This window comes from Mustela nivalis (genome assembly GCF_964662115.1).
Source record: "Mustela nivalis genome assembly, chromosome: 4".
In the NCBI taxonomy this organism is placed as follows: domain Eukaryota; kingdom Metazoa; phylum Chordata; class Mammalia; order Carnivora; family Mustelidae; genus Mustela; species Mustela nivalis.
The window spans coordinates 64,827,379-64,846,259 of NC_139023.1; the positions used below are offsets into that span (position 1 = coordinate 64,827,379).

General features: G+C 56.5%; 1 protein-coding gene across 5 annotated transcripts in view; it reads left to right on the forward strand.

The window, feature by feature from the left end:
• Positions 1-3,213, forward strand: part of SH3TC1 (SH3 domain and tetratricopeptide repeats 1) — a 47,628-nt gene extending 44,415 nt beyond the window's left edge. For all 5 annotated transcript variants that reach the window (XR_014310868.1, XR_014310869.1, XR_014310870.1 and 2 more), the window contains one exon: positions 2,038-3,213. Coding sequence is in view for 2 of the 5 variants with exons in the window: in XM_082727493.1 (XP_082583619.1) it covers positions 2,038-2,295 (258 nt within the window). In the remaining 3 variants the exon portion in view is untranslated. The remainder of the gene's footprint in view (positions 1-2,037) is intronic.
• Positions 3,214-18,881: the final 15,668 nt, after the last annotated feature.

The following is an 18,881-nucleotide window of genomic DNA, read 5'->3' on the forward strand; positions in this document are numbered from 1 at the left end:
ACAGTCTCTGTGACATCCAGGCTTGGTGTGATTCAGACTTTGTGACATCCAGACTCTGCATGATCCAGGTTCTGCTCCATACAGGTTTTCTGTGTTCCAGGCTCTGTGCCATCCAAGTTCTGTGTGATCGAGGCTCTGGGTGACTCAGGCTCTATTTCATCCAGGTTCTGTGTCATCCAGGTTCTGTGTCATCCAGGCTCTGGGTGATTCAGGATTTGAGTTATCCAGACTTTGTGTGATCTAGGCTCTGAGTTACTCAGTCTCTGGAGATTCAGGGTCTGTGTGATCCAGGCTGTGTGACATTGAGGCTGTGTGTGATCTAGGTTCTGTGTGATCCAGGCTCTGGGTGATTCAGGGTTTGTGTGATCCAGACTGTGTGTGATCTAGGCTCTGGATGATTCAGTCTCTGAGTGATTCAGGGTCTGTGTGATCCAAGCTCTGTGACATCTGGGCTCTATGTGATGTAGGTTCTGTTGCATCTCAACTATGTATGATCCAGGCTCTGTGTTTTCTAGGCTCTGTGCCATCCATGTTCTCTGTGATCCTGGCTCTGTGACATATTGGCTCTGTGTGATCCAGGATCTAGGTGATTCAGGCTTGATTTGATCTAAGCCCTGGGTGATCCGGGCTCTTTGATGTCTAGACTCTGTGATGCAGGTTCTGTGTGATCCAGATTCTGTGTGACCTAGGGTCTGTGACATACAGGATCTGTGCAATCCCTTCTCTGTGACATCTTGACTCTGTTTTATCTGGTTTCAATGACATCCAGGCTCTCTGCCATCCAGATTCTATGTGATTGTGGAGCTAGGTGATTCAGGTTCTGGGTGATTCAGGCTCAGTGTGATCCAGGCTCTGTGTGATCTAGGCTGTGGGTGATTCAGGCTCTATGTAGCCCATGCTCTGTTTGATCTGGGCTCTTATCTGGGATCCTGGAACCTACAATCCCCTCTGACCCAGGGATCCTGCATGCTCCATCTTTGCATGCTGTCCCAGGCTAGGCTCTGAGCTGGACCTTTCCCCAAATAGGAGCTGCAGAGGCTGGGGTCTGGCATGACTGTGGCCCACCTCACCTGCACTCCTTATACCCAGAACCCGCAGTGTTCTGTGATTTGTCCTCCTGACCCATGGGTCATCTGAGGAAGGAACCACACAGAGATTAGAACACCAGGTTCTGTGTGATTAATGACTAAGTAACTCTGTGGAAGAATGGGGAACTGAGGCTGGGGAGGTGAATAAGCTTGTCCAAGATGAGAGTCAGGGAGCCAGGCCCAGAAGTACCTGACCTCATGCCCAGGTTCTGGGGGCATTCTGGGGACCTTAACCTTCCACGGTCTCATGGGGCAGGAAGGAAAGGTCTCTGGGCCCAAGAAGCTGGGGTCAAGGGGCTTCTCAGCTGTGCCATGACTTCCATCAGCACCATGTCTGTCTTCACCATGAGCCAGTCTTAGGGGGCCACGGGTCGACTTCATCGCCTCCAGCAGACACCCAGGAAGGAAAGAAGGTCTTTCCTGCACCCCTGTACGGAGCAGACATGCACACATATGTACACAAGTACACACCACTATCCAGCTGCCTGCTGTGGCCAGTTCCTTTGTTGGGGTGTCCCCTCCTCCAGGAAGCCCTCCATTCTGCCCCAGGCTGACTCAGGAGCCTCCTGGTGCTCCCACAGGCTGCTGGTCACCCGGTGGTCAATGTCGCCCCAAGACTCAGCCATGGTTCCCGCCCTGCACAGGGTCCAGCGTCTGGTGGGAGATTGGGAGTGTTTGACGAATCACTACGTATACCTGCTTTGATTTTTTCCTGAATCCTCTCTGTGCAAGGCAGTGAGAAGTCAGGGCTGCCAACATTGGGCTTGTCCTCTGTTCTGGGAGCCATCTCAAGGGTTTGGAGGGAAGGGTAGGGTCTGGGTTTCAGAGTGGTTCCTGGAGAAGGTCTGGGGTGGGCCAGCCGGGGAGGCGGGGCGCAGACTCGCACTCCCCCACCCGCACCCAGCTGTGCATTAGTGTGGAGTGTGGCTAAACGCCTTCTCTCCTTTAGGACCCCTTCGATGCAGCCGGGTACTACCAGCTGGCGCTGGCAGCAGCTGTGGACCTGGGCAACAAGAAGGCCCAGATGAAGATCTACACGCGCCTGGCCATCATCTACCACAACTTTCTGCTGGACCGAGAGAAGTCCCTCTTCTTCTACCAGAAGGCCAGGACCTTTGCCACTGAGCTCAATGTCCGCAGAGTCAACCTGGCCCCAGCGCGCTGCTGGGGGCGGGCACCCTGGCTGGTCGCTGGCCCCCCACCTTGAGGTCCCTGTCTCCATGAGGGCTGCCTGCCTCTCCTAGTATCTCTGTGAGGTTCCTTTTCTGGGAAATGGAGGCACAGAGCCGGGGGTCGCAGTACTCTGTGTCCATTATTTTACGGGAGCGTGCTCGTACCTGCAAGGCCCCGTCCCCTGCTCCGCCTCCAGGGCAGAGTCCAGGGACCAGGCCCCGTCCCGGGGACCGCCCCCTGCTGCTACACCTCGTCCGTGGCCATGAACTGAAAGGACTGACCCGGGCCAGGGCCCTCTGCTGGCCCAACACCCCAGTTCCCCTGCATCAAAGCAGAAGCCAGCTGTGGGATTCTCTGGGCATTTTCTCCCTTGCCCTTGCCGTCACCATGTGTCCGGCTCTGGCTCTGCCTCTAGTCCTCAGGCTGACCTCTCAGGGGCTGCACGGTTGGGACTGTTAGTGTCTCCATTTCAGTGGAGGAGATGGAGGCACAGAGAGGGTAGGTGCCCAGCCCACTATCACACCACCTGTAGGTGGGGCAGAGAGCATCATGGGCCGCCTGCCTCGAGGGATGTGTCCACGGTGGGACACAGAGGGTCTACACAAAGGGTGGGTCCGAGAAGAGGGTGTTAAGACGTCAGTGTCCCTCCACCCCTTGTCCGTGTCCCGAAGGCAACAGAAACAGGGCAGGGGGAAGGTGGTCCCAGCGCTCCCCGACCTGAGTGTCTGCTGGCCGGCCCCACCAGGTCTGTGAGGGGTCTGCTGCTGAGCCTGTTTCCAGGTCATTGGGGTCGCCAAGCACCAGGAATCTTTGATTTACACGCAGGAAACTCAAACAGGCCATGGAGCTCCTGGATGCCTGTCATCCACACGGCGTTATTTCAATCTCCTCTTTTTTTCCTTTATTTATTTTGTTAAGTAAGGCGGAATACACATAATATTAGCCATTTAAAGTGGACTGTTCAGCGGCATTTTGTGTATTTACGGTGAAGAGCAACTTCCCCCTCTGCCTGTTTGGGAAACCTCCTCACTTCCCCATGGAAACCTGTGCCCCAAAAACATCACTCCCCATTCCCCCTCTGTGAGACCCTCCAGCAGCAGAAGGGGAAACTGAGGCCAGCAGAGGGACTGGCTGGTGGGGGCGCAGAGCTCTGGGTTTGGCTCCAGGCCCAGGAGAGACAACAGACCCTGGAAGGCCCCAAGGAAGGGGGGCAGGGGTTCTCTACCGGCCTTCCTGCCCTTGGGGTCCAGGGAGCCCCCAGCTCCTGCCCTGCTCAGAGGTGGCCTGCAGGCCTCATCCTGGCCACTCCCGCCAGGGTGCAGCAGAGAGCCTCCCAAAAGCTGGCTCAGCCATGACCCCAACCTGCCCTCTTGGGCTGGGCGCAGAGAGAGGGGGAGGCTTCACGGTAATTGAAAACAGGACAATATGATTACCCACGCTGGTGTGGAGGCCATGGCCGGCACAGTGACCCCAGAACAGATCTCTGAGGTCACTGACCGCTGGGCAGTGCCTGGGCCTGGGCCTGGGCCTGTAGCCACCCTGTGACGGGTGGGACCTGCTGGCCAGGCCAATTGGGGCCCTCCGCCTGCCTGGGAATTCACACCTTCCCTGACCTTCCTGGAGCTGTCACCCCCACTGCTCCTGCCCAGGGCTCCTGCCCCCACCCCCCACCCGCTGTGACCTAGGGCTCCGGGGCAGCAGACCCGGCAGTCTGAGGGGAGTTGCGGTCATCCCCACCCTGGGGACCTGGGGTGAGTCCATTTCTCTGAGCTCCAGTGTGGTCAGCATTTAAATGCGACTGATGACCCCGGTGCGGGGGTGTGGAGTGAAGGTCCGCAAAGCAGAGGCCTCAGAGCCAGATCAGGGCTGAGACTCGCCTATTTGCTTCTGACGATGTACTTTATACCGCGGGAAGAGTGCCAGCAGCCACAGGCTGCAGAGCTCTGAAGGCTGAATCATCTGCTCAAGTAGCCCAGCTTCTCAGACCCTCAGTCTCTTCTTCATCTGTAACCAGAGACAAAACCCACCTCAGGGTCCTGAGAAGGAGGAGCGACAATGTACCAGGAATGGGGGGGGGGGGGCTCACAGAATCAGGCAGTCACTCCCTTCGTTGTGGCCAAGGCAAGGAGGGGGTGGGCCGAGCCCTAGGCAACAGCCCCTGTCAGCAGAGTGGGTGTGGAATGGGCCGGTGCCTGGCTCCTATGCGCCAAACAGGCATAGGCTCAGCCTAGGAGCCCCATGGCCCTTGCTGTAGAAGGCGGCCCTATTGGGCCCATCAGGTAACCTGGCCATGCAGGCCATGCAGGCTCACCTGACCCCAATGGAGCAGAACTACTCAGTTACTCCATTAACCACTGCAGACTCTGCTTAGGCCTGAGCCATGTGGGGAGGGGGGAATGGACCCTCTAGGACGACCCCCTGACCCTTCTCGGGGGTCCCTGGAGTCTCTCTCATCTGCCTCCCCAAACAGAGAAGGAAAGTGACCTGCCCAGGGTCACACAGCCCCACTTCCTAACGTCAGGGTGCTGGAGCTCCACCCCAGCATGGCTGTCTCCACCCTCCTTGGAGACCACTTTCTCTGCACAAGCTTCATACGAGTGACAAATGTTGACCCAAGTCCAGGTTGGCCTCCGGCTTTGGACAAGGAAATGCAGAGAGAGGGATGGTGACGGTCCCAAGGATGCTCAGCATGTGTCCCCATCACCTCCGTGGAGCACCAGTAGCCCCACGGCCTCCAAAAGGGGGGCGGGCAGGGGCGCAAGACATAGGTGTGCCTGTGGGGAAGCTGGGCTCTCCCCAGGCATGGCCCTCTTCAGTGCGAGGACTCCCTTCCTGTGCCACTGGGCCTTGTCCCCTGTGCACTCGGCTTCCTGGCATGTGGGAGGATGGAGAGAGGGAAATCCAGACATCAGGAGCCCAGACTCTGGGCCAGCCTCCCGCACAGCTGCGGGTTTTCCCTTCCCTAGCAGAGGGCAATCTCCTGGACGGGTTTGCATCCCTGGGCAGCTCTGCAGAGCCTCGTTCCCTCTTCTATTCACTGCTGGGCTCCCCAGGCCAGCCCTCACCTCCAGCCAGAACCAGAAACATTTCACAACCTCTGTGGCTTTGGTCAGCGTTCACACAGCCTCCCGGGAAGAGGGAATGTGGCGCTAGGGGTGTCTCCGGGAAAGAGCATGTCCCTTCCAGAACACACAGGGTGGGCTCCGTGTCTGTGATGGGTCTGGCCTTGCTGTCTGCAGGGTGGGGGGACATCTCTGGGGACCTATCAATTTGGGGAGGTGGTGAGGCTAGGGGAGGACAGGGCTGGGCTTCCAAAGAAGTCCAAGGGAGGGATACTATGCTGTGTCAGGCTCGGGAATGGGCCCCACCCCTGGGGAAGGAGGGCGGGGGCGGCAGATCTCTTTCCAGGACTGGCCAGGCTGGAAGCAGGCCCCTCTCCTCACATCCCACCCAGCCCCCACCCCGTGGGGCAGCTCCCGCATGCAGCGTGCTCTGAGCTGGCTCCTACCCAGGCCCGAGGCCTGCGGGCCAGCATGGAGGACTCTGCAGGGTGTCACCCCCTTTGGCGTACCCTGGGCTTCTCTGTCCAGCGCGGCAGACACACCCGTTCCCTACCCGGCCTGGATCCTGGAGCCCAGTGAGAGGTTGGACGGGCCCCAACTGAAAGGACGTCTGCATTCCTGGACATGCCCAGAGGGTCCTCTCCCATCTCGGCTGGGTACTGGGGCACAGGCCACCCTGTGCCAGGAGGGTCCTGCTGGGAGGGCGAAGTGCTGTGAGCTCAGCCGCTCATGTGTCTGCACCCCGATCTCCGCCGACACCGTGGGGCAGACCCAAAGAGAACCCCAAGGCCCACGGAGTAGATGTGGGGAGGCCTCCGCACCCTCCCATGGACATCAGGGATAAACATTCCCAGCAAGTGAGGAACAGACCCGCCTCAGTGGACAAGGGCTTTTTGCCCACCGTGGAGCCCGAGCAGGGTCCCTGTGAGTCCGAGGAGGGGGCTGGACGGGGCCCCCCACTTCCCGTCCACATGATCCTGAAGGTCCTGGAAAAGCAGCAAACCAAGGAAAAAAGACAGGTTCAAAGGGTTGATAAAGAAGAAAGAAGCAGACGTTATCCGCAGATGGTCCGATCACTAGCACAGAAAACCCCACTCCCCGCAGCCTCTGGGATGAACAGGAAGGCTTCCCAGCAAATGGTCCTGCTGAACCCCGATCTTACAGACCCGCAGCACTGAGCTGGGAAATGCACTTTAAAACCCCTGCAGTTCACAGTATCAAGGATATACACAGATATCGGGGAATAGGCCTAACCCAGTATTTCCTGCGTTCCTATGCGGGAAATGTCAGTCTGGTAAAGACATCCGCAGCTTCGTGACGACTGCAAAATACAGTCCCACAGAGTGGATGTAACCTTCGCACACGGACTCTGGAAAGGCAGGAGGAACAGATGTCAGGCGAGCTGACCGCACTCTCCTGAAGAAGACACGTTGCAGCGGGGGCCCTTTTCCTGTTAGAGCGCATGGTTGGTTGTAAAACCGCTTCAGACTGTAGGGCACTATCCGGACGGGGTCAGAAAATAAATATGGAAAAACAGAAATGCCCAGAACTGAGTTCATAGATGCGTGGACATGGCGCCCGGAGAGCCGACCTGTGGCTGGCCCCCTTGAGGTCCAGCCTCGGCAGATGCTCGCTCATCCCCGGGCACGGGAGGGGAGGGGAGGACGCAGACGCGGGAGCTCCAGACACTGCTGGGCTGGGCTGGCCCCTGGAGATAGCAGTCACCCAGCACTGCCCGGCGTCATCCAGAAAACCCAGAAATGAGCTCCCCTTCCCGTGCACAGTGTTCAGGTGTGCACGTCTCCGTCCACAGCGAGCATCAGGCACGAGCCCTGGAGATGCGCCCGATTGCATGGAAACCCCCTTTGATGGCAGGTGTGGCAGAAGGTAATGGACACTGCTCTTCCCTGCATGGCTCTGGCTGATAGACATTCCTGCTCGGCACATAGGAGAAGGCCTGGAAACCATGGCCACATGGGTACAGGCTGCCTCCTGTGCACCGGGAGCCCTGAACCTCCGTGAGACCTGGCTGCGCCTCCTGGAGAACAATGAGGCCGCCAGCAGCAGAAGCCAGGTGTCCCCGATGGCTGCTGTCCATGTGAGTGTGGCCATCCCAGGTCATGCGGTTACTCAGGCAGCAGCTGGGCGCCCGGACACAGGACAGCTCGGTGGTCACCGGCCACACTGGCCCAGGGACTGACTTTGTTGAATGGCTACAGTTAGGCCCCGCGAAGTGTGGGGCTGGCTTGTGTGTGGTGGGAGCGGACGGAGGCAAATCTCCTCCAGGTCCAATGGCAGGAGCAAGGATGTCATGTCTGTATGGGGAAATGCCATCCGGCAGCGACAGTGAATAAAGGATGGCCTGGAGCCTGGGAAGGGGACTGGCCCCCTGGGAAGGCTGGTCTGTGTGAGCTCCGGGGCGCTGCGGGAGGCAGGATCCCAGACAGGAGCTGGTGGTTTCCTCCGGGAAAGCTGGAGGCTCAGGGCCTCCACGGTGTGTGTGACTCCCTCTGTCCTTCAAAGCTCCTTCATTCTGGGTCGAGAGCCTGGATTCTGAGAGCCGAGTGTCTTTTCCTTCAGGAGGGGTGATGGGGGAGGGGGCAGACGGGAGCCGTTCAGGGGCATTCGGGAGATCGGCCCTTCCGTAAAGCCATCCATCCCTTGATGCCTGTATGGCACAATCCCACCAGGCACTGAGGGGACCCAGGGTCATGATGGGAGTGACCAAGGCCACACAGCCAAGAGGGGTCAGAGCTCACAGTCATGGGTGTCAACCCCTTGGAGTCTTGGTTTCCACTTCGGTGAAGTGGGGATGCGACGTTGCTTTGTGAGAGTGTGTGTTTCAAGGACCCGCCCTCAGTAAACGGTGCCACTACTGTTCTGCTTTTACTGGGAAAGATCGTCTTGGGGTGGACCACAGGCCCCGGGCAAAAGTCTACCACATGGCCCCTTGCTCATGCTCCCTCTACCTGGAGGACTCCTACCCAGCAGGTAGGACCCACTGTGACAGGCCCCTTTTGTAAAGTCTTCCCTCTCCTCCTCTGTGTGCACCTCGCATCATGCCAGGTTGTTGCTGCCTGTGCACCTGCTGCCCGGTCCCCCCAACCCCCGCTCACTGTGAGCCCCGCTGGCCTGCCCTGGGTCTCATCTACCATCTGTGCCGCTACCGGCACTGGGCTCAAAAGCTTGGCGGGTGTCTGTTGAGCAAATGAACGCCAGAGGGGAGAGTGTGTGTGAGATGTTGTAAACGAAGGTGGCTCGGGAGGAGTGAGGAGCCCTCCCTGGAGAGGGAGACGCAGCCAGAAGTCCCCCCAGGGGCTGGCACTGCGGAAGGTCCCGGCCTCCCTGGGACATGGTGGGACAGGTGCATCCTACAAGACTGGGAATGAGCTCCAGAACCCCGCAGAGGAAGACGGGAATCTCTGCATTGAATCAGATGTTCTTTTCTCTTCTCAAACAACCCTTAAGCGCCCCTTTCCGGGACCCTATGATTTGCCATGAGTTGTTGTTGTATATTTTCTCCACTGAGGACAAGCCAAGCAAGTATCTGTTGGATTTCTGACACGGAGAACTCTGTTCGGATGCTGTTGTCAACTGCTTGTTCGACAGATGCCTGTCATTGAGTCCCTGCTCTGAAGCGCCACTCATATTCCAGGTGGGCAGAGACCACGTGACCACAGCCCCTTTGCACAGCTGAGAGAAAGGAATAGCAGGACTCAGACCCTCCCGCCATTCCCAGCTGCCCAACTCCCCTCACCTGGGAGAGCGTTTCCATGGTAACCCTGGGGGTGGCCTACAGGCAGGTGGTGGGGCTGCCCCTCCCTGGGACAATGTCCAGTGGGAATGCTTGGAGTCCCAGATCCCACCCCTCATCACCTGTGTTTGTCCATACTTTGCTTACTCGTGGATGATTTATTTCTTTAATGGTCATGAGGCCCCTTGGCCTGCAGCTGGGGGACAGAAGTGGCAGAGGGATTTGGGGTCAGGGAATCAATGGCACGTGCTATTTGCCAGCAAGCTGAAAATCTAGCTTGGGACTCCAGGAGCCTGGGGAGAGTCTGAGGACAGGTAATGGGGTGAACGGTGTCCCCCAAATCATGTCTGCCTGGAGCCTCAGAAGGTGACCTAATTGGAAACAGGGTGTTTGCAGATGGAATTCATTACAGATCTGGAGGTGAGATCCTCCTGGGTCATCATCCAGAGGGGCCCGAAATCCAGTGGCTGGTCCCTAGAGAGAGAGAAGAGAGGACACACGAGAGAAGGCAGAGGGGTGAGGCCTGAGGCTGGGTGGGATGGCCGTGGCCCCAGGAGCCTGCAGAGGCAGGGAAGGCCCCACCCTGAGCCCGTGCTGACACGCTGGTGTAGACTCCCGGCCCCCAGACTGAGTGGGGGAGAGCACACATTCCTGTAGTTGTGAACCCTGGGCTGCTGTTCACCAGACATTGTGTGGCAGACCCCGTGCTGGTCACTGAGCCTCACTGGCCAGGTCAGCGCCATCACCTCCACTTTATGGATGAGGAAACGGTATCTCAGACACTTGGATTGTTTGCTCAAGGCTCACAGCTGGGGTGTGGCTGGGGTGACTCGGAGAGGGGCATGTGGTCACCAGCGTACTTTCCAACACTTGGAAGCACTTGGCTGAACATAGACTGGAAATCAAGTCCCTTTGTCAGTCCTGGCTGTATGCAGTAGTGCTCACTCAATGCTCCTGGACTACGTCTCCTTGAGGGCAGGGCTCACATCTGCTTGGCTCCACATGGCCAGTAGAGGGGCCAGGAGGAGGCACCCCAGAGGCAGGGTGGGCTGCTGGCCACCCTCTGAGTCCAGGAGTCCGTGCCCCATGGGGATGCCCATTTGCTGTGATTCGGGCCCGTTTCACACTCTCCCTGGGCCTCAGTTTTCCCATCTGTATGGCAAAGGCAGATGCATCTCAGGCCTTGCCAAGCTCTGTCCCTCCTGTCAGCAGCAGCAGATGGGAAAGTAAATGTTCTTCCCCGAGGCTATTGGTGGCCCTGGGCTTCCGCCTTCCGCCGTCCAGGAGCCGGAGGTCAGTGCCGAGCTCTGAGCGTCCTGGGCCCCGCCTGCACCCAGCTGGAGGCAGCAAGCCCCCCTCTGCCATCCGGAAAGAATCCCAGGACCACAAGTCTGGGAAGAAGTCTCATCCTGGCCCTGGGAAGGGCCCTGGGGACCAGGACTGTCTGCTGGACAGAATGGTGCCTGCAGTGTAGACACTAACACACCCACACAGAGCAACACTTACACAAGCACACACAATACACACCAAGACAAAGTGATATACACGCACCACTTGCACTCACACAACGCTCACACACACGTGCACACCTGTATGCACACACTCATGACTGTGTTGCACACGCCTCCCCAGGAGGCGTGGGGATACCTTTCATGGAGACTGTGGAGGAGGCTTTGGGCTTTGTGCCCCGAGGGGCGCTCCTTCCTCGGATGGTTTGCCGGGTAGTACACAAAGCATCCGGATCCCTCCACATCCTGAGAGAACCGTGGGAAGGGTCCAGGGCTGAATGTTTGTGCGGAAACTTGACTCTTTCCTCAGGATAAGCTCCTGGGAACTGCAGGGCTGGTAGTGAGGGCCTGTCTTTGAAGGAGAATCTGTCCCTGTCTGTCCAGCTATCCCTGCCTCACCCCAAAAGGCGCCCAGCACAGAGGCACACCCCAGAGAACGCAACGGGCCATAGGTGAGTGGGCAGGGACCTTCCCTGAAGCCTCCTGTGGTTTGGTTCAAGAGATCACATGGTTCTCCTCACATGGTGCCCACCCTGAACCTTTGCACATAGCTCTCCTTGCACGGTGCCCACCTTGAACCACTGCACATGGCTCTTCTTACATGGCTGCTGCAAACACGAGGGTGTACCTGTTGGTCTGAAGCCCTGTTTTCAATTCTATGTGGCATTTACCCCGAAAGTGGAATGACTGGAACATACAGCAATCCTGCCTATGTCTTTGAGGACCTGCCACACTGGTTCCTGCAGCGACACGGCCCCGTGTCCGACTTGCACCTATAGCGCACTCGCTCCTAGATCCCCCCACGTTCTCGCCGAGGCTTGCTTTCTGTCTAGTTACTTACTTAACATAAATACCAGACATCTTAAAGGGCGTCAGGGGGGATCTCGTTGTTCTTCTGATTTGTGTTTCCCTGAGGATGAGGGATGTGGAGCATTTCTTCCTGTGTCTGTTGGCTGTCTGTCTGTCTTCTTCAGAGAAATGTTGACTCGGGTCCTCTGCCCATTTGTAAACTGTGTGTTGTTGCTGAGCTGCGAAGTTTTCCATCTATTCTGGATGTTCGCCCCATATCGGACCTATGACTGGCAGGCACTGTCTCCCCAGCTATGGGTGCCTCTCCACACGCTTCGCTGTGTCCTTGTCACACAGGATTTTTCATATTGATGCAGACCTGTGCCTTTGGTGTCATGGCTGAGGAATCATCACCAAATCCAACATCAGGAAGCTTTTCCGTAATGTTTTCTCCCAACAGTTTTAGACTCTTCCTCTTATATTTCGGTCTTTGATCCATTTGTGTGAATGTTTGGATATGATGTGAGGTCATGGTCCCACTCCATTCTTTGCCTGGGGATGTAACCAGGACTTTTGAAAAGGAAATTTAGGATGTATATGCTGACCACAGAAGCAGTTAATAAACACTTGTTGTACAGGAAACTGCTCAAAAAAAAAAAAAAAAAAGAACATTAAAGCCACAAATCATCTACAAAGAAGTGGCAACTTTAAACATTAACTTTCAAAAACTGTGTGTGTGTGTGTGTGTGTGTATGTGTGTGTGCATGTGTGTGTATGTTGGAATCATACAGGTGCATTGTTTCCAAATCCTTCTCTCTTCCTGCAGCATCTGGCAAGGGCTTCCATGCATCTCCCGAGCTCCATGTCCTGTAAAGCAGGGTCTGGTCCCCGCAAACTCTCAGTGGCTCCCACATACCTCCCTCCACCTGCCCCCTCCCTTCTTGAGATGTGCTGTTGGTTTACTCTCTTCTTAGTTTTCTTTCTGCTCCTCTTTAGAGAAAAACTGCAGGAAAGCACTGTCTCTTCTCTCTGCCTCCTCGACCTCCCTCCCAGCTCCCAGACCCCCAGCCAGGCTGTGTGGTTGGTGGACAGGTATCCTCTGAGGGGCCCAGCCCTGCTGCCCCTGTGGGACATGTTCCTATCACTGGACCTCTGGCCCATACTCTCCTGTCTCCCCATCTCCTGCTGTCCCCCTCTATCCCCTGTGCCCCTAGTCTTTACCTGCCATGATGAGCTGGGTTGTGTCCACCCCAAATCCAGATGTGATGTCCTACCCCCAGCACCCCCAGGACCTCAGATGTGATTGTGTGTGGAAAGGGGGCCTTTCAAGAGGGGATCAAGGTAAAAGGAGATCAGCAGGGTGGACCCTGATCCGTGATGGCTGGGACCCTTATAAAAGGGCAGGATCAGAACATGGACATGCAAAGAGGGATAGCCACGTGAGGACACAGGGAGAATACTGTCATCTACACACTAAGGAGGGAGGTCTCAGCAAATCCAACTCGTCCGCACCCAGATCCCAGACTGGCAGTCTCCAGAATGTGGGAGGAGAAATGTCTAATGTTGAAGCCTGGCCTGAGTGCTTTGTACAGCGGCTGAGATGCCTGCCCAATCTCTGGTAGTGGAGGCCCCTCTGTGATCCATGGACTTCCCATCCTCTCTGTCTACACTGCCTTCCTGGGCAGATTCCAGCAGCCACACAGATTCAAACACCATCTCTGCATCCAGGATTCCTTGTGACATGCCCTGCTCCAACATATCCCCAACCCCAGACCCACCTGCCTCCAGTGTGCAGAGCCCCACCTGCGGAGCCGTGGCCCAGCCTCACTGAGCAGGTCAGAGAAGGTGAGTGCAGGCCCCTGTGTGCAGAACACTGTGTGCAGAGCCCCTGCCTGTGGAGCCCTGGCCCAGCCTCACAGAGCAGGTCAGAGAAGGTGAGTGCAGAGCTCTGTGTGCAGAGCCCCAGTGTGCAGAACCCCTACCTATGGAGCCCTGGCCCAGCCTCACAGAGCAAGTCAGAGAAGGTGAGTGCAGAGCCCTGTGTGCAGAACACTGTGTGCAGAGCCCCTGTCTGTGGAGCCCTGGCCCAGCCTCACAGAGCAGGTCAGAGAAGGTGAGTGCAAAGCCCTATGTGAAGAACCCCAGTTTGCAGAGCCTCCACCTGTGGAACACTAGCCCAGCCTCACAGAGCAGGTCAGAGAATCATTTACCAACCAGCACACGGTGTGCATTTGGCTGCTGAGCATCTGCACACATCCCAGCCGCCCCTGTGCTTCCACCTGACAAGATGACACAAAGAGGAAAATGTAAAAGCTATCCCCAAAATGAAAGGTAGCCTACAGAGTGGGAGAAGATATTTTCCACGCACTTATCTGATAAGATGTTTATATCCAACATAGAAAAGGAACTCCTACAACTTCTGAAGAAGACATGCGCATGACCAATGGGCATGAGAAGGGTTGCTCACGTCATTATTCATCAGGAATGCAAACCCAAATGACGCGGAGCTCTCCCATCTCCTCTGTCAGAAGGGTTGGTATCAAGGACAAGAAGAAAGGTATTCGGCAAGGACGTGAAGGAAAGTGCCCCTCGAGCACTTTGGTGGGAACGCAGCTGGTGCGGCCACTCTGAAGAATAGGATGGAGGCTCCTCAGAAAACTAAAGATAGAGATTCCCTATGATCCCGCTTCGGGTGTAGAGGCCAAGGGCATGCAAACAGGGTACAGAGGAGTCACAGGCACCCCCACATTCACGGCTGTGTCTGTACAATAGCCGACACGTAGAAAACACCCCAAGCGTCCACCGAGAGATGAGGGACTCCAGAAGATGCGGTGCGTGCCGACAAGGGAGTGTTCTTCAGCCATTAGCAAGAGCCAAATCCTGCCATTCGCAGTCACACGGATGAGTCTGGGGGCACCACGTGGATGAAGTGAGTCAGGCACAGACGGGTACTACAGGTTCTCATGCAGGATCCAAAGCAGCTGAGCTCCAGAAACAGAGACCAGAGCAGAGGCCGCAGGGCTGGGAGGGGTACGTAGGGAGATGCCAGTGGAAGGGCAGGAACCTTGGTTCAGAGAGGAATGGTGGCTCAGGGTGACGACATAGTCCCACACATGTGAGCTGCAGAGAGATCCGACATCCTCACCGCAGAGACACAAGAGGATGGGTGACAGCGGGTCACAAGGGAGGCAGGAGTCCCCACCTGCTCCTCCTGCACATCCTTGTCTCAGGGGTGGACACCCCATCCTCCAAGAGCGAGGACACACACCCTGTGTCCTGGGCTCAGTCTTGGCTTTGTCCCGCAGGCTCAGGGGAGACAGGTGGCAGGGTGTCTGTCCCCAGACCTCCAGACGTGTCCTCTGAGTCAGCATCTGCAAAGTATGGATTCGGGTCCACTGACCGTGGGCCAGTTTTCAGGCCTGGCTGCGGTGGCCGGGAAAATACAAGCAACGCCCCCACCCATCTACAAAAAAGAGTGCATCCTAGGAGACAGTCGCAAGATCAAGGCCTGGAGGCAGGAGGAGACGGAAATGTCCACGCAGGGAGCCCAGTGAGGCCCAGGGTAGAGACGGGGTCAGTGGGGGTAGCCTCGTGTAGACCTGTCAGCAGGGGTACAAAACGGGTGCAGCAGGAGTGTGGCAAGGGACAGGCTCCGGGGTGAGGTCACCGAGGCAGGCTGTAGCCAGGGCAGGGACGGAAGTACCACGTCTGCACAAAGCCATGGCTGGGCTGGGGGTGACATGGCTGGGCCTCCCTGGGGCATGGAACCGTGGTGGCCGGTGGTTGAACCCTCCTGCCCACGGTGCAGGGTAATTATAGGGGCCCTGCCACGTGCTGGCTGGAAACATGCCACGGGCATGATCCTTCATGGGCTTCCTCCCGGGACTTGCCTGGGGGGCTTCCAGGGAGCACATCCACGCAGGAGCAATGAAGACTGAGGGGGCATTGTTCCAGAAACCCTAAGGCCCACAGAGGATCTCACCCACGGTGGATGCTGTCCTCTCTGGGCTCTGGCCTCGCCGTCCCCTGCCCGCAGCCAGTGCCAAGCTGATGGACACACAGCTCGCTCACCAGCCCCACAGTGGCCCCATCACTCTTAGAATCAAATCCAAGCCCCCCACTGGGGTCTGGCATCCTTGATCTGAGCCCACCCACCCTTCCCTGCGCGTCTCCCTCCCAGACTCCAGCCACAGAGAGTCTCCCTCAGCTGCTCCCTCCTGACTAGCCCGTTTCGCCTTCCCAGGGCTGGGACATTCCAAATATGTTGAGGGCTAGCGGCTGGGGCCATGCCCTCTGGCTGGACCTGGGAAGAGAACCTGTTCTGGACCCACGTCCCCTCCAGGGCAGCACTCTGTAAGCCTTGAATGCAGAACCCATGATGAGCCAGCCTCCTTCGTGCTGGCTGCAGCCACAGCCGCAGAAGGGCCCGACGTGTCCTGGTCTCCATGGCTCCTTCCTACCTGGGTTCCGGCCTGACTGCAGGCTCTCAGGCCGTGCACTTGCCTGACCTCACCCCACCTTGTTTGGCTTCCTCCAAAGCAGAGCTGAGTCTGACTTTGGTCTTGTGTTTGGATCTGTACAGGGGTGTACTTGGGACATGCCTACTAAGGAATTTAGGGATAAAGGGACAATGTGTCTGCAACTTACCCTCAAACAGTTCAGAAGATGTGCAGGAGGGAGAGAGGTGGAAACACTGGGGGAATCTGGGCCAGGTGTGCAGTGTCCTTCATGTTGTTCTTACAACTTTTCTTCAAATCTAATAGTCTCAAAATAAGAAGCCCATAAACGTGGATGAAGGTGGCATCACCAGAAGGAAATGCAGTGGGAGTAGGCTTTGGCTGGGAGTCGGGGACCCCTGCTCGGCGGTCGGGGCAAGGGGGTCACAGGAGTGCAGGTGCTCAGTGGGGCAGGGTGTGGGGTGCTCCAAGGGTGGTACAAAGCTGGTGGGAAGTTGGGGGCAGAGAGTGTTTGCCTCTACACCTATGTGGGGTATCAGGCAAGGTGAGTGTCTAGAAGGACAGGTCTAGCCCAGCAAGAGAGGCTTGAGGAATAATGGGGTCACCTTTGGCGTGAGTCCCTGAGTTGTGACAAGAGGGAGGCAGGGCCATCCACTGAGCGAGTGGCTGGAGTGGGGAGGCTTGGAGCAGATGGGGAGATGAGCACTCTGGGGGGCTTCAACAAGGTGACCATCCTGGGTGGTCTTCAGTTCCCAGTCACAGAGAGAGACAGAAAGAAAGGGAGGCAGGTCAGGGTTCTTGGGGTAGGGCTTACCAGATGACCATGACAGAGACAGACAGAGAGACACAGAAAATGGAAGAAAGGAGCTGAATTGCAAGGACGTCTTGATGGCTAAGATCTGAGCCACCTGTGGAAAGGCAGGCAGAGTGCAGTGAGGCCTGCCACCCAGAAGGTGGGTCAGAGAGTTGGGACACATGCAGGGGCCATGTGAGCATGCTGGTGGAGAGACAGAGTGTTAATCCATGTGGGGAGAGGGGAGGTCTCCAGGACCGTTCAGTGGGGGAAGGGACAATGTCCTCAGAAGGCAGTGCTGGGACAACTGGATGTCTCCATACAGCTGAGTGTGGCCAGACCCCTACCTCACACCACACACGGGAATGACCCAGAAGGTGTCACAGACCCAAAGGGAAGAGCTCAAGCCATAAAGCTCTTAGGGTAGAACGCAGGAGTAAGTCTTTGAGACCTTGCGTTAGGTGAGGCCTTCTAGGGATGAACCCAAAAAACACAGGCAATAAACACAGAAACAGATTGGACTTCATCACAATCAGACTCTTGTGCTTCAAAGGACACCAGTTAACAGACCACTCACAGAGTGGGAGAAAAATATTGGGAAATCATATATTTGATGAAGGGGCTTTTATCCAGAATATACCAGTAACACTTGCAATTCAATAATTTAAAAAGACAACCCTAGTTAAGTATGGGCAGAGGATCAGAAAGATGCTTCTCCAAGGAAGACGCACAAGTGGCCAAAGAGTGTGTGGAAATGAGCTCCACATCGTACATCACCAGGAAATGCAAATTGAAGCTACAAAGAGATGCCCCCGCATATGTGTTAGGACGACTATTTAATAATTTTTTAAAGAGTGGAAATAATGAGAGTGGGCAAGAATGCAGAGAAACAGGAGCCATATACATCTGCTGCTGGTGGGAAGGCAAGGCTCTGTCATCACCTGGGCAGACGGCATGGCGGTTCCTCCAATGGTTGAACTCAGAGGCACCACATGGCCCAGCAATTCCGCTCCTAGGTCTGTGCTCCAGAGAACTATGAGCTTATGACCATGTACAGCTTGTACAGAAACGTTCATAATAAATGAACATTGGAAAAATGAAACTTGTAAACCACCCAAACGTTCACCAAGGGACAGCTGGGTAAACAGTGTGGTGTGTCCACACCACAGGATGTGACTCAGCTCTAGAAAGGAACAAAGCACGGACAGGTCCATCCATGTGGGTGAGCCTCAAAAACATCACCCTGAGTGAAAGAAACCAGTCACATAAGGCCACTCTCGTAGGATTCTGTTTGCATGAAATGTCCACAATGGGCAGACCTAGGGAGACAGAAAGCACATTACTGGTTGCCGGGGCTGGGAGAAGGGAAAAAGGACCATGACTGCTAACAGGTACAGGGTTTGTTTGGGGGAGATACAAACATTCTAAAACCAATTCTGGTGACAGTCGCCCATCTCTGTGAATTTACAAAAAATCATGGGATCATATGCTTTGTCATGAGGATTGTATGACCCGTGAATTGTATGTCAGTGAAGCTGTGATCATTTTCAAAACGGAATGGGGGTCAATTGTTGGAGGCTGAGTTTTGGAAGTGCAGTCATTTCTGGAGATGCCAGCACTGGGGTGTGGATCCAGAACCGAGCAGGGATGGAGGAGGAAGTCCCTGTGGGGAGGGTCCTGGGAGCAGGGACACTGGATGAGCTGCCTAGGACTTGTCGGGGCAGGAGGTGTTGGCAGGGGAATGGGTGAGAGCCAAAGGGAGAGCAGGTGGGTGGAGGGCAGAGACCGTCATCCAGGAGGGTGGGCAGCATGGGGTACATCTGCCCTAAGGAGGGAGGGGTTCAGACTGTGGGTGGGGGGGAGGGTCCCAGATCTTGGTCAGCTGATCCCCTGTCAGCCACTGGGCTGGAAAGGAGCAGAACACCAGAGGGAAGGAGCCAAGAGTGTCCACGTGAAGGAGGAACAACAGGGCTGCAACAATCTCATGGCAAGACAAGGCAGAGCCTAAGCCCTTGGGGTCACAAAGCTCACTCATGGTTCTATTGTGTACTCCCTCAGAGCACCAGGCAGCAGTCATACCCAGGCCCCTCACCTGCAGCCAGAGGCTCCCCGAGTCCAGATGTCCAGGGAGGCCAGGCTCTGGGCTCCAGGCACGTGCAGCGCTGGGGAGGGGCTGCCTGCAGAGAGGGAACATCACTGGCCCTGGGAGAGACACACCAGAGTTCCAATCCCAGCCATGGGCCTTGGGAGAGCCACT